We start from the raw sequence: 15,337 nt of genomic DNA on the forward strand, positions 1-15,337 counted from the left end.
GCAGGGTGAGAACTGCTGACAGAAGCCAAGAGTCTGTAACAGGTATTAGCCATGGTGAGAGAGACTGGCAGCCAGAGGCCACTTTGATATGTTGAATAGGCACCTCTATTAGAAACCTCTAAGTAGGCAGTGTGCCCTGTGCCCTCAGGAGGCAGAGGCATGTGGCTCTCTGTTTGAGGCCAGCTGGGTCTAAGAGTGAATTCCAGGACAACCAGGGGTACACAGAGAAACCCTGTCTTGAAAAAACAAAAAGAGAAAAAGAAAAAATTTTCATATATAATATATATGTAGTGTATGTATATATGTATGTATGTGTGTATATATGTATATATGTATGTATGTGTACCTCAGTTAGCTGTTTGTCCTGGGATTCTTTGATATCTAACAATCATCTTACTCATTTCAAATATTTCTGTTTGGCTCCTTTTCAGTGTTTCAATTTCTGCTAATATTTTTCCTCTATAGTTTGGACTTTCACTTCTAATTTACTGTTTTGTTCACTTTGGAGACTGTGTCGTCAAGATCTTGGATAAATTTCTTCATTCATTCATCCGTTTGTTCTGTCATATGATAATTCCTTTAAAAAGTAAAATTCTGTATTTTTTTCCTCAGGCATTTCCACCATCTCTTTAGTTTCAGGTTCCTTTATGGGGAATTGGTCAGCTGCGGCTGGGCTTGGTAGTTGTTCAGAGCCCAGTGCTTACCTGTCATGGTTTTGCTTCTGTTAAAGTGAGTTTGTCTTTTAGTTTTGATTTCTCCTTCTCAGATGATCTGGGGTGGAAAAAGAAAAATGTGTCCTTCAAAACTTGAAAGAAAATCAAGCAGTAGTGGTGCACATCTTTAATCCCAGCACTCAGGAGGCAGACACAGGCAGACCTCTGTGAGTTCAAGGCTAGCCTGGTCTACAGAGCAAGTTCCAGGCCAGCCAGGGCTACACAGAAAATCTCAAAAAAAAAAAAAAAAAAAAAAAAAAAAGCTTGAAAGGAAACTAAGTAAAGAGAGAAATAGTTTAAGGTGAAAGCATGCTCAATTTTTTAAATTAAGTATACATTATGATATTTAAGCACTGTTGATTTTATAAGAAATACTCCATTTTATTTTAGCATCGAACCCAGAGACTTTAATGGAACTCACCTCCTGAAATTAGTTTCTTTTCTCTTCAGTGTAAATTTATGTATTTAATCATTTTTAAATGTGTGTTAATAGAAGTATTATAATCCTTATAACATTTGCATTTTCATAATTTTTTCCACAATTATAGTGTTATACTATATATATATATATATATATAATACTATATAATTGTTTTACAATTTTTATCTCTACTCTGACTTAGTAAAAACTACTTATATTCTCATGTCAATCTCTGCATTCATTCTCTTATAGTATGTAGTTTCTTTAAGTAGATAAAGAAAATACACATTTAGGTAGTTGGGAGAAGAAAGATTGTTTTCAAGGTGCCTGAGTTGGGGGACCCTTTGCTGCTGAACCAGAATTCAGCAGTGGTGGTTTCTTAAAATTAGTTGCATTTGGAATCTAAAGCCACACTAATGAATTTCAGAAGTTCATTACATAAAATGTATGGGTCTGTCATGAACTTTGAATTGATTTTATATCCAAGTATGATTTTGTAACATCATTCACTGATCATTTGGAAAGTACTGCTTCACTGAGAGTTCCAAATGAGCCAAGTGTTGATGTATTTCATTGTGGAGTATTTCTCAAGATGTAGTCTGGGCACTAGCAGCCAACTCTTGGGCTCACTTTAGACCTACAGAATCAGAAAATGGGCAAGGCCAGCAATGTGTATTGATTAACAAGTCCTCTAGAAAGTCTTATGTCTGAGAACCTCTGAAGTTTCCAACCAGGTCCAAGGGTGTTCATCAGAACTGGTTCTGACCTCTGTCACTGTTGTTCCCCTGCTCATCAGAAATGTTTAGAAACTGAAGCTCCTGCTTCTTTCTAAACCTTTCTCTTCTGCCTTGTTCAAGTCCGAAAGTTGATTGTATTTGGAGAGAAAACTTTGTCAAGAGATTTCTGTTTCAACCCTAGCCTCCCAAGTCCCATCTCCCCACCTACCCCCCACCCCCGGCACCCACATTAGATCCTAAACCTTTCTTAATACTGCAGTGTTGGTTTTTGTCTTTCTAGCGCATGTATAGCGAGCAGGCCTGCCCTTGAGCAGCTTTCCCCGGCCATTTGCCTGTGTTTTAGCTTCTTTTCCACACCAAGAACAAGCAAATACCATGGGGAAGGGAGTGTTAAATGTCAAAATACCATCTTCAGCTTCCTCATGTCACTTCCAGAACCTGTGCATACTTACAGTCTTATTTCCTGAATAACCTCTTTATAAGCCTAAGAAACAGGAAGGAGTTTGTTGTTTTGATTTTTATTGGGGAAAATCATTTTTGGCTTTAATTTGGTTATTTTCAAGGTGATACAAGCTGTTCCACCATTACCAAGAGCAGAAGTTAAAGAAGCTTACTTTTGAAGCATCTCACAGGCAGATGAATCGGCTAGTAGGTTGTTTAGTAGCCCAGACGTACTTCAGGATGAAGAGAAGCTAATGAATTTGAGATAGTTAGTAGTTACTCTCAATTGATGCTAGAAATAAACTACTTCTGATTGAGTCTGAATTAAACTGGTAGCAGAGCAGTTTATTGAAGGAAAGATGACTTAGAAAGGGCAAGTAGATTTTAGACAGGATTGGAGAAAAAGAATACTGTCTTGTTGTTAGATGTAGTACTCAGGAGATAATCCAGGTGGAATTGGAGAGTAGGAAGATGGACAAATCAAGAGTCCAAAAGAGGAGTCTGCATGTCTTGTTACTCCAGCTATCCCAGAGGCTGAGTTCAAGGCCAGACTGGCTGCCATAGAAGACTTTGTCTTGGGTTCTTTTTGTTTTGTTTTAGTGGGTTTGAAATATAGCACAGTGGTGGAGCACTTCTTATGTTGTATGTACAAAACATCTAGATTCAGTCCCCAGCACTACAAAAATAGTACCAAGTAAAAAGTTACAGAAAGTGAAAGTACGTATCAAGATAGAGGGGAGAGACTGGGTGTCCAGGTGTGAGGAACTCAAATATTTATAAATTGGGAAGAATCAGCAAAAGAGATGGAAGGAGAAAATAGTATAATAAAAGCTGAGATGGGAATACATTCAAGAAAACCAACTGAGCCGAGCTGCTGTGAGGACCATTAAGCTGAGGGTGGGGAGTGGGCACATGGGGTTTTGTTTGGTTTTGTTTGATTTTAGTGTTTGAAGAATCTGTGCCAGGCAGTAGTGGCACACACTTTAATCCCAGCACTCAGAAGACAGAGGCAGTTGGATCTCGGGGTTGGAGACCAGCCTGGTGAGTTCTAGGACAGCCAGGGCTACAGAGAAACCCTGTCTTGAAGAAACAAAAAAACAAAAAAACAAACAAAAAAAAAAATGGAGGAGGAAGGAAGGAAAACGGAGAATTATTTGTGACTTTAAAAACAGTTTCAGCTGGCATTGATTTAGAAGTAAAAACACTTAGACAACTTTTTTTGAGATTTGTGAGAAAAAGGAAGAAATGGAGTAAGCTGCAAGAGAGGATTGTGACATTTCAGAAAAGAATGTGGGGAGATCCTGGTAATTTTGAGCAAGCTTGTATTGTAACAGCTAGAGAGATTGATGAGTTAGAAGAGATTACAATTAAATCAACATAAATGTTCTTTTACAAATTCCTGCATCAATTGCATACATATGGGACAGAAATTTGGCAGTGTTTGATGTGAAAAAGAGCCATGAGTATATAGTTGCTCTCAAAACCTGCAAGGCTTCTTAGTATAAAAACTACAAAAAAAGTTTATGCATCATAATCTATAGGAAGGACATACAGTGTCTTTATTAAAACCCAGGTACCACCACGATCTTCTGTTCTGTTCTCTTCATTCATTGCCAGCACTGCTGAGTCTAAAGGATTTCATTAAACACACCTTGTTGAGATGAGGTGTTCATATTTATTGAGTTAAAGCGTGCCTTTCAGAACTGCATGATAGAGAAGCAGATGCTTGGAGCCAGCTTCAGAGTAAACTTTAGACCACTGTAAAGAAAGAAGCCCTTTTCCTGCTTAGGCTTTTTGTCTCCTTGACACAAGCTATAGTCGTGTGAGAAGAGGCATCTCAGTTGAGAAAACACCTCCATCATATTGCTTGTAGGCAAGTCTGTAGGGATGTTTTGTTTTTTTGAGGGGGGCTGTTTTATTTCTGTTTGTTTTTTGATTAATGAGTGATATGAGAGGACTCAGATCACTGCCACCCCTTTACAGGAGGTTCTAGGTGCTAAAGAAAACAAGCTGAGCAAGCGGGAAGCTGTGATCCTCTTTGTCTCTGGTTCTGATTCACCTCTTGTCTCCAGGTTCCTGCTTTGTTTGAATTCCTGCCTTGGACCCTGAATGTCACATGTAAATTAAATAAACCCTTTCCTCCCCACATTGCTTTTGGTCATGGTGTTTTCTGCCAGCAATAGAAAGCAAGCTAAATGGACCCACCCTTTCCACTCCAGCTTCTCAGTTCTGTTCCATTGATATGTCCTTGTGTCAGTACAACACTGTCTTGATTATAATTGCTTTGAAAGAAGTTTTCACGTTGTGCAGTGTTGGCCCTACTTATTCTTCTGTTGCAGGACTGCTTGGGCTATTCTGGGTACCTTTCAATGCTGTGTAAGTTTTCTATCAGCTTTTCAGTTTCTACAAAGGAGTTTTGACAGGAATTGTCTGGATCCGTAAAGCAGTTTGTAGAGTTTTGCTGTTATAACAGTGTTAAGTGGTCTGATGGTGGGTGTGGGATGTTTTCTCGTGTATTTAAATCTTCTGTAATTGTATCCATGTTTTGTGATTTTTCAGAGTATAAATTTTGTACTTCTCTAATTTCCTATTCTTTTTGATGCTGTTGTGAATGAATTATTGTCTTGGTTTCATTTTTTTGGGTTATTCAGTGCAAGTGTATAGGAATGCAATTATTTTTGTGTGTTGGTCTTACATTCTGCAACCTTGGTGAAATCATTAGTTCTAATAGTGTGTTCCTTCGGATGGGTTGTAAGTATATAAAGTCATGTCATCCATTAATAGAGATATTTTGACCACTTGTTTTCTTATCTGGATGCTTTTTGTTTCTTTTTTTTACCAAATGCCTTTCTTTGAAACTCCAGTAAAATGTTAAATAAGTACAAGTGATAAAAATGGATATCCTTGTTTTTATATCTGATCTTAGGAAAAAATTCTAGTCTTTTACCATTGGGTGTGGATTCAGGCCTGGCATTCTGTTAATGTCCCTTATCAGATTGGGAAACACATCCCAAAGCTATGGGCTCCTTTAACTATTTTTACTTTGCTGGGTTTTCTTATAATGAGAATTGCATTACAGGGTTTTCACCTGCTTTCTCTCTCTGGGAGAAATGCTTCTGTGAAACTGGTACTTGATATAAGAACATATTGGATAGGGCCTCATTGCTTTCGTTCATTCCATCAAAGACATGTCACTTCATGAGCAGCCCGTGGCCCCAGTCAGAGCTTGCTCAACACTGATTGTTTGAAGGGTTATCAAACTACACAGTGATGACATAAACTTTAAAACTTGAGGTACACATCCATAAAAGGACACAAATCAATAAAGTATTATAGAGTGGACCCAATGCAGTAGAACCTGAGTTAAGAAATGGCTCAAGGGCTGGAGAGATGGCTCAGAGGTTAAGAGCACTGGCTGCTCTTCCAAAGGTCCTGAGTTCAATTCCCAGCAACCACATGGTGGCTCACAACCATCTGTAATGAGATCTGGTGCCCTCTTCTGGCCTACAGGGATACATGCAGACAGAGCACTGTATACATAATAAATAAAATTTAAAAAAAAAAAAAAAATATTTAAAAAAAAAAAAAAAAAAAAGAAATGGCTCAAATTCCTTATGGACCCAAGGATGACCTCTTGATCCTCCTGCCTCCACCTCCCAGTATAGGGATCACAGGTATGCACCACTATGCCCACCCAGCTTGTCTCTCTTTTTTATTGACTTTATGAACAACATATATGAATGTTCCAGGTAAGAGTCCTTGTATTGCAAGTATCTTCTCTCTGCAGCTTGTTTTTCTGTCCTCTTACTGGTGTTCATTCATGAGCAGAAATCTTTAGTTTTAAAGTAACCCAGTTTAACATTTTTATTTTCAATGGGTTACTTTTATTTTAAGAAATTTTTGCCTTTCGCAAAGTCATAAAAATCTCGAAGCTATGATGATATGTTTAAACATTGTATTTGGAAAGTGCTTTTATGTGTGCTCTGAGGCAGTGGTAAAGTTTTGATTATTTCAGGTCCAAGTACCATAGTACTACTTCCTGAAAAGGACATTATTTCTCCAATGACCTGTAGTGTAAACTTTTGATAAATCAAATAATCAGATATTTGTAGGCAGAGTTTCTCTATGTCCCAGCAGTCGCTCCCAAATATCCACTCAGAGACTTAATATTAATTATAAATGCTTAGCCAATAGCTCTGGCTAGTTACTAGCTAACTTACATTTTGAATTAACTCATATTTCTTATCTACCATCTGCCACTTGGCTGTGCCTTCTTTAAACACGGCACATTCATCTTGCTTCTTTCTCTCTGTGTCTCTCACAACTCCCGAGACTCCTCAGACTTCACCTTTTTTCCCAGCATTCTCTCTGCCCCTAAAATCCTGCCTAGCTATCAGCCAATCAGCTTTTTATTAACAATGAGAGCAACACATTTTCATAGTGTACAAAAGGATTAGTCCACACTAGATATTTCTGTATTTTCTCTCCTTTCATGATTGGTTCTTTATGTTGGTTTTACACTGTCCTAACCTATATTGACTGTTGTAGCTTTACTTATACAAAGCTTTATTCTAATAGTGAAAGTCTTTCATACTTTTTCTTATTTAATATCTTTTTCTAGCTATTTGGCTGTTTTCATTTTAACATAAGTTAAGAATATAAAATCCAGACATGGTGGTGCTTGTCTTAAGTCACTGATCTCTCAAGGTAGGCAGAGGATCACTCTTAAGTTTTTAAAGCCAGCATGGTCTAAACCACAGAAACAACCAAAACCAAAGAACAGAAAAAAAACTTATCAGTTTGCATGTGTGTTCATTCACACACAAATCTTTTAGTCTCATGGTTGAAGTTGTCCAAATGCACATTCTGTTCGGAGAGAATTGGCGTCTTTACATATTGAATTTTCCTATTCATAAACAAGGTGGAACATTTCTTTTATTGTTATCATTTATTATTTAAAACAATTTTTAAATTTAAACATTTTGATTATATTCTTCCCCTCCACCTCCCCACCCACCCAACTTTAAGTTCTTTCTCAAGAAACAAACAAAAACCCAATACAACAACCCCCATCCCCCCCAAGCCAAGAAAACAGAACAAAACACCAAGCTATAATCAAATAAAAGCACACAAAAAAACTGTGGAGTCCATCATATGTTGGGCAGCTACTCCTGAACATGAGATTTGCCCTGGAGTGGTTAATATACCCAGTGCTGCTTCATTGGAGAAAGCTGATTTTCCCTCTCCCAGTGGGTATAAATGACAGCTCAGTTGTTAACCTTTACCCTAGTGGCTAGGTTTTCATTCATTCATTTTTAAAAAGTATAACAAAATGAAATATAGTAAGATAAAACAAAAACTGTCATAATGAAGATGGACAATACAAATAAACAGAAGGAAAGGAGCCCAGGGGAAGGCACAAGAATCAGAGACCCACTCATTTCCACACTCAGAAATCCCATAAAAACACTGAACTGGAAGCCATACTATCAACTCAGAGGACCTGATGCAGACCATGCATGCTGCTTCAGTCTCTGTGAGTTCTGAAGCCTTGCTCTTGTTGATTCAGAGGGCTTTCTTTTCTTGGTGTGCTCCATCCCCTCTGGATCTTCCATCATTCTGCCTCCTCTTCCTGGGGTTCTCTGAGCTGAGAGGAGGGTTTGATAGAGACATCCCGTTTAGGGCTGAGTGTCCCAAGGTCTCTCACTTTCCGTGTAATGCCTGGCTGTGGGTCTCTGTATTTGTCCCCATCTGCTGCAGGAGGAAGCTTCTCTGATGATGACTGAACAAGTCACTAATCTATTATAGCAAAATATCATTAGGGATTGTTTTATCACTACATTCCCCTCCCCCCCTTTTAGACCAGTATTACTTGATTTTACCCTAGGTCCCTGGACTATCGAGTCTCAGGTTCTTGGTCACCCAAGCAGTCTGGGGTATGGGTTCCATCTCGTGCAGTGGGCCTCAAGTAAGATCATTCATTGGTTGCTTACTCCCACACGCTTTGTGCCCCCATTGCCCCAGCATATCTTGCAGGTAGTACACCATTGTAGATAAAGGATTTGTGGTTGGTCTGGTGTTTACGTTTCTCTTTTGATAGCATACAGAATACCTTCCTGTACCAAAGATGCTGGAACATAGGGGTGAAGGCTCTATGTGAGCACCAACTTGACATCTCCATGTTCAATGAGTTGTGGAGGTGTTGTCTTTGGCAGTGGACCTTGCCGTCAGTTTGTGGGAGGGCAACCTATAGACTTGGCAGCAGTCTGAGTTGTTTGAGGATTCCCATAAGGCCCCTTTGGCCAACAATTCAATTAAATGTAACCCAATTCTGGTACTAGAAGCTTCATTTGGTGATAAGAGATGGCCAGTTGGGACTCTTGTCTCTCCCATTAATGATTTGGTTATTTCATTTATATCACCTTCATACATGTATATGTTTTAGGAAGTCTCTACTGCATTAGGTTTCCATAGTCCTCCACAGTCTCCTCAGTTTCAGTTGTCTCTTCCTGTACTCTCTTCCACTACCTGCCTCCCTCCCCTCCCGACTTGATCCTCCTGTCCAACCCCCCATCCGTATCTATCTATATATTTCCCTTTCCTAAGAGATCTGTTTCCTGTAGCCCAGTGGTTCTCAATGCTTCCTAATGCTGCAACTCTTTACAGTTCCTCTTGTTGTGGTGACCCCTCATCCATGAAATTACTTTCATTGCTACTTCATAACTGTAATTTTGCTACTGCTATGAATCATAATTCAAATAGCTGTGTTTTTCCAATGCTCTTAGGTGACCCCTGTGAAAGGTTCATTCAACACCTCCCCCAAAGTGGTCACAACCCAAAGGTTGAGAACCACTACTCTAGTCCCTTACTCTATACCCACTTCTGTCTCCAGTGGACTGGAGCTTAGTTATTGACTTAACAGGAACATTTGTTTAGATCATCTTTGTTTCCGTTTTCACAGTATCTGTGTTTCAGTCATATCTGTGATTTATCCTATTTATTGCTAGGTATTGGTTCTGCTTGGTTTGTTTGTTTGTTTGTTTGTTTGTTTGTTTTGAAGGCGTTGGGATTGAGCCCAGGACTTTGCACATGCTTATCTGGTCCTTTTCCACTGAGCTACCACCCCAACCCCTAGGTAAAGATGGATATTTTTTTTAATTATGTATAGGTGTTTGTGTTTGTGTGGGTATGTGCACATGAGTGCAGCTCTCCACAGAGGCTAGAGGCATCAGATCCCAGGAGCTATAGTTACAGAGGGCTGTGAACTGCCTGATATAGGTTCTGGGAAGTTAAATCTTTGTCTCTGGAAAAGCAACAAATGCTCATAACTGATGAGCCATCTCTCCATCCTAGTATTGTAGGTTTTCTGCTATAAACTGTCATGTTTCAGAAACAATTATACAGTTACTTATTAGGATACGGAAATGCTGACTTTCAAATATTTCATATTTTATCCATCAACTTGTTGGATTTTTTTTTATGAAATCAGTGATTTGTCTTTAGATCATTTTGGATTTTCTGTGGAGTAGTTGGTATTTTTAAACAGTGACCATTTCTTTCTGGTCTTTATTCCTTTTGTGTTAGGAAGAGGTGGGGGAGGAAAGGCTACATGGCAAGTCCCTCCCACGTGGTGTTATAGGCAGCAGTGATGGCTGCTGTCTCTTGTCCTCACCTCAGAGCCGGTTTCCAGCCTTTCACTACTAACAGTGCCATTGACTGTATTCTGATGGCTTTAGCACACAAACCACACTCCTGTCTCTTCTTAGTTCATTAAAAGTTTATTACAACGGTGTTTTGAATTGTCTGTGTCTACTGAGAGGATGGTATGCTTTGCTTCAGCTGTTAATGCATTGAGTTACATTGCTTAATTTTGGAATGTTCGTTAAAGTCAGTCTTGCTCTTCTGATATAAGCCTAACTTGGTCATATTTGGTCTGACTGGATAAGTGAGCATAGTGTTTTTGAATCTACACTAGTAAGAGGTGCTGGTCTATGGTTTCCTTTCTTATGATATCTCCATCAGAGTTTTTTTATAAGAGGTAACCCCTGGACATATAAAAAGATGATTATGCTCTCCTATTCATCTTTGTGTTTAGATTAGTTGGTTGGTTGGTTGGTTGGTTGGTTGGTTGGTTGGTTGTTTTTTTAGGTCTTGGATTTGTTGATAAAATTCTGGGTAGGCATTTAATTTCAGGTTCAGTTCTTTAAGTAAATAGTATGCTTTTGACTTTTCAGATTTTTTTTACAGGTTGTGAGATGCCATGTTTTTCCTGGAATTAATTTTTCATTTAAAATTTTCACTTTAGCATGAAAGTGTTTGGTTGGTTTTTTTTAACTTATTATTTATTTCATGTGTATGGTGTGTGTGTGTGTGTGTGTGTGTGTGTGTGTGTGTGTGTGTGTGTGAGAGAGAGAGAGAGAGAGAGAGAGAGAGAGAGAGAGAGAGAGAGAGAGAGAGAGAGAGAGGGGTGTGTGACATGGCACATTGTGGTAGTCAGTTCTTTCTTTGTACCATCTGAGTCCTGAGGGTAGAGCTCAGCATGTGCCTTTGCCTGCTGAACTATCTCAGGGGTCCTTTGTTTTGTTTTGTTTTAAAAAAAACTGACCACTAGCCATGGCGGTGCATGCCTTTAATTCCAGCACTTGGGAGGCAGAGGCAGATGGTTCTCTGTGAGTTCAAGGTCAGCCTGTCTACAAAGCAAATTCCAGGGCTGTTATACAGAGAAACCTTGTCTCCAAAAACCAAAAAAAAACCAAAAAACAAAAAACAAAACTATCCTTCAGAATTTGTTGAATGACTCTCTTGAATGCTAATTTATTTTGTAATATTTTCTTTTATATGTGAATTATTTCTAAACATTGAGACCCTCTAGATATGTTGCTGGTTTCTATCATAATTCTACAATTGTAGAATTGTGTGTCAACATTGTTCAAGTACTATATTGTATATAACTTGCATTTTTCCCATAATCTCTGGTGGCTTTTTAAAAATGTTTTAGTTTTTTAATTATGTGTAGGTGTTTGAGTCTACATGTGGGTGTGTGCATGTGAATGCAGCAGGCTGCAGAGCAGCCAGAGGATTAGATCTCTTGGAGCTGGAGCTCACAGACAGCTGACTGATGGCAGCTCAGGTGAGCAGCAAGTGCTCTTCACCTCTGAGCCCTGGGGACCTGTAAAATACAACAAATGAATCTACTAAAAAGTTGAGGTCTATAAAATTGATCTGTATTATTCTCAAAATACTTGCTTTCTAAGCTTGGCTGGTCACTGCCAACAGAATGCACTTGTTGATTTTGATGTTTTTAAGTTTGCTGAGTCTTGGTGTTGTAAGTTTGCAGCGTTAAAGCTGTATTCTGCTTTGCAAGGGTGGAATGTCTTAAGAGCATCAGTTCGATCACATTTGCTCATCATGTAATTTATTTTGATGTTCTCACCCTTTCTGTAGTTGTTCAATCAATTATTGAGACGTGTGCTAAACCTCCCAGTGATTATGGGGTGTGTATTTTTCCTTTTTGGTTGTGACGATGTTTTCTTTATGTGTTCTGATCTTAAGATATTAGGCATGTACAAAATCTAAATCTCATTGTTTTATCCCATGGACTAACTTAAAACACCGTAAAATCTCTATTACTGCATTTTGCCTTAAAGCAGTTTTCCTGTGATAATTAGCACAGCAATGCTTACTTTATTTTTATTGATGTGAAACTTTATATTATTTGAAAATGAGGTCTCCTTTAACCAACATCTACTGGGCTGATTTTTTAAAATAAATATCAGATAATCTACAAATAAATATAATGTTTAATAAGATTTTTACTCTTCTGTGCTCTTTTTGTTTGTTTATTTGTCTTCTGTTGTGAGCCTATCATGACTTATAATTTAAATATTTAGAATGTATATTGACCAGTTAAAGGTTATAGCTAAGATCAGTTAATATTTTAATATTTTTTAGAGCACACAAAGTACCTGGCAACTCCTTGCTAACTCAAACATTTAAGCAACTGACAAAGATGAGCTTTACGTGTTCCAAGGTTATTTTTAGAGATAATCATGAAATCAACTTATAGGGTTATGAACTTTCTTTGTAATTCTCATTGTGTACTCAAGATCACTGTGTGATATATTCCTTAAATGTTTATCATGTTTCCTATCTTGATATGAAAATGTCATTGGTATCCTCAAAGGCAAAAACTAAATATAGCTTCCTCCAGCTCTACTGCAGCCCGTGTTTGTTGATGTATTTTCTCTGCTTGCTTTTTCCTTCATGAGGTGGTAGGTGGTAACAACTGAAGACCTGCGTAAAGCCAGGATGGTTTATACCTATACTGTCTAAACACTTTTGGTTTCTTAAAAGTTGTGAGGCATAGCCGGGCGGTGGTGGCGCACGCCTTTAATCCCAGCACTCGGGAGGCAGAGGCAGACGGATCTCTGTGAGTTCGAGGCCAGCCTGGGCTACAGAGTGAGTTCCAGGACAGGCTCCAAAGCTACACAGAGAAACCCTGTCTCAAAAAACCAAAACAAACAAACAAACAAAAGTTGTGAGGCATTACAATATTTTCAACAGCCATAGTTTGTACTGAAGAAAAAAATACAAAATAAAAACAGAAACTGGAAACTGTAAGATGATTGTTAGTTCAAGCATTAAGCAATGTCAGTGTTCTAGAATATAAGTTAGGATATGATGTGTAGCTTTCATGTGACAGTTTGGGATATTTTTATATGTCAAATAAGCATTGTTTGTGATTATAATGATTCTGTATTTGAAATTCACCTCAATTTGCTGTTTGCATTAGAAATAATTGATTGCAAAGAACTCTAAAACGTAACTGACTTAATTTTATTTGAGGGTATTGTAAATCCAAGACTACATTGTTAATGTTGTAATAGAACCATTTCAGAGAACAGGAGAATTTCTTCTAGCATTATTTTTATTTTCACTCAGTTATTAGTGTTAGATCATTTATCTTAGCAAGTATGATTCTTAGCACTATGTATTATATATGTGCCTTTTAAACAAGTGTTTATTTTGTGAAATTATGATAAGACATGAAAAGACTCCCTTAGATGGATTTAGCTCCTTCTGAAAGGTAATATTTATTGCTTTTGAGATGTAACTGTGAAGAAACTGTTATTTTGTTTACTTAATCATACATTTAATTTTAGAAAATATTCTGGCCAAATGTCTACATGGTAACTATATAACCAGTAAGTGTTTTTCAACTGATTATAACTCATGTACAAGAATGCAAATAGATCCATATCTTTCGCCCTGCACAAAACTCAAGTCCAAGTGAACCAAAGACCTCAACATAAATCCAGTTACACTGATCTTGATAGAAGAGAAAGTGGGAAGTAGCCTTGAATACATTGGCACAGGAGGCTACTTCCTGAGTATAACACAAGTAGCACAGACACTGAGATTGACAATTAATAAATGGGACCTCCTGAAATTGAAAAGCATCTGTAAGGCAAAGGACATGGTCAGTAAGACAAAATGGCAGCCTACAGAATAGGAAAAGATCTTCACCAACCCCATATCTGACAGAGGGCTGATCTCCAAAATGTGTAACTTATATTTTTCTCAGAAATTGTATTTCGACTGGTGGGAACATGTAATGCTTCACTAAATAAGTTTAATTTGTGCTGTTTTGATTTCTGGTAAGCATATAAAATAGTTTGTCAGAAAAAAAAATGTGTGGGAAAATACCTGAATTATAGTTGTTGTGTTTTTTTCTATATTAAATTTTTAAAATGTCAGTAATGACACAGACTTTAACTATTCATTTCTCTTTGTCCTCCTAGGTGGATCTCCTTACTTAGCATCCAAAATAAATGAAGCAAAGGACTTACTAGAAGCATCCACCAAACTTAACTGATGCTGAAAGACCATACCAAAGGAAGACAAAATACAAGGCTCTGAAAGTCCTGCAGAAGAATGTGGAACATGGTCTTGCTTCATTACTGACCAAATCTGTCCTTCTGTCATTAAGTGTGCAGCAATAAAAGGCATGCGGCCTTGCTCTTCACTCCCTTTGAAGGGGATTTCATACATTCTGCAGCTGTGCTTTGCCACATCATTTCATATGTAACATTATACTTCAGAAAACTGGTGATTTAGTCTAACTCCTCTCTCTGCTCTGGACACACATAGAAAGGTGTGACCATCATGATGGCATTGAGATTTGTGAGCAGAGTTGAAGTTTTCTTCTCCATGCTTATGGATATGCCCTCATTGTCCCTTTCTTTAGAAGAGTTTGGGACTTTTTCAGTGTCAGGGGCTTTAAATGTTTTGAGACCAAACAGTGATTACTACCTCATGGGGAAAAAAATCCAAAATGTATGTAATTTACTAAATAGTGATGCATACAGCAGTTGTTGGAATTTTAAAGGGAACTCTGCTCTCTGAGACCTTATGGCTAAAGCATGAGAACTTGGAGAGCCACTAAGATGATTAAGGATTTACAAAACTAGCCCTGTGAGGAAAGGCTGGAAAGAGCTGGGAGAAATATAAGGAGTTTACATTTACTTATAGTCTTCCTATGCTGTATATTTATTCAATAATTCATTCTGTGAATATTTATTGACCCAGCTATGATGTATAAGGTACTGTAGTGGATCCTCTGAGGAGAGCCACATGTATGACGCAGCCATGGAGCCTGACCCAGAAGAAGTTTTGTATAGAGAAAAGATAAATCACATAAGTAATGAATACTATCAGACAGATACAGATCATATGCTAATGAAGTACAGAGAAGAAAAGTGTACTTTAAATCTCAGTACTTGAGGGTCTTCCTGGAACAAATGATAGAGCCCAGAACTTTAAAAACAAAAACAAAAAAAAAAACCACAAAATACCATATAATTGGTGAGTCAGTAGTATTTCTCCTGAAATCAGAATTAGTAGAAATGGGTATCAGTTACTGTGATTAGAGTGAAGGGTTTCTCAAAGTAAATGATGGGCAGGGTAGTTGTGAAAAGCAAGCCCTGTACTTAGTGTGTGTATGAGTCACCCCAGAAGTAACTTGG

The 15,337-nt window shown here is 38.0% G+C and overlaps 1 protein-coding gene across 1 annotated transcript in view; it reads left to right on the plus strand.

Moving 5' to 3' along the window:
* Dnajc15 (DnaJ heat shock protein family (Hsp40) member C15) overlaps nucleotides 1-14,365 on the plus strand; it is a 53,973-nt gene extending 39,608 nt beyond the window's left edge. The window contains exon 6 of the mRNA XM_059273300.1: nucleotides 14,114-14,365. Within this exon, the coding sequence (XP_059129283.1) occupies nucleotides 14,114-14,187 (74 nt within the window). The 3' untranslated portion in view covers nucleotides 14,188-14,365. The remainder of the gene's footprint in view (nucleotides 1-14,113) is intronic.
* Nucleotides 14,366-15,337: the final 972 nt, after the last annotated feature.

The sequence above is a fragment of the Peromyscus eremicus genome, chromosome 9 (genome assembly GCF_949786415.1).
Source record: "Peromyscus eremicus chromosome 9, PerEre_H2_v1, whole genome shotgun sequence".
NCBI classification, from domain to species: Eukaryota; Metazoa; Chordata; class Mammalia; order Rodentia; family Cricetidae; genus Peromyscus; species Peromyscus eremicus.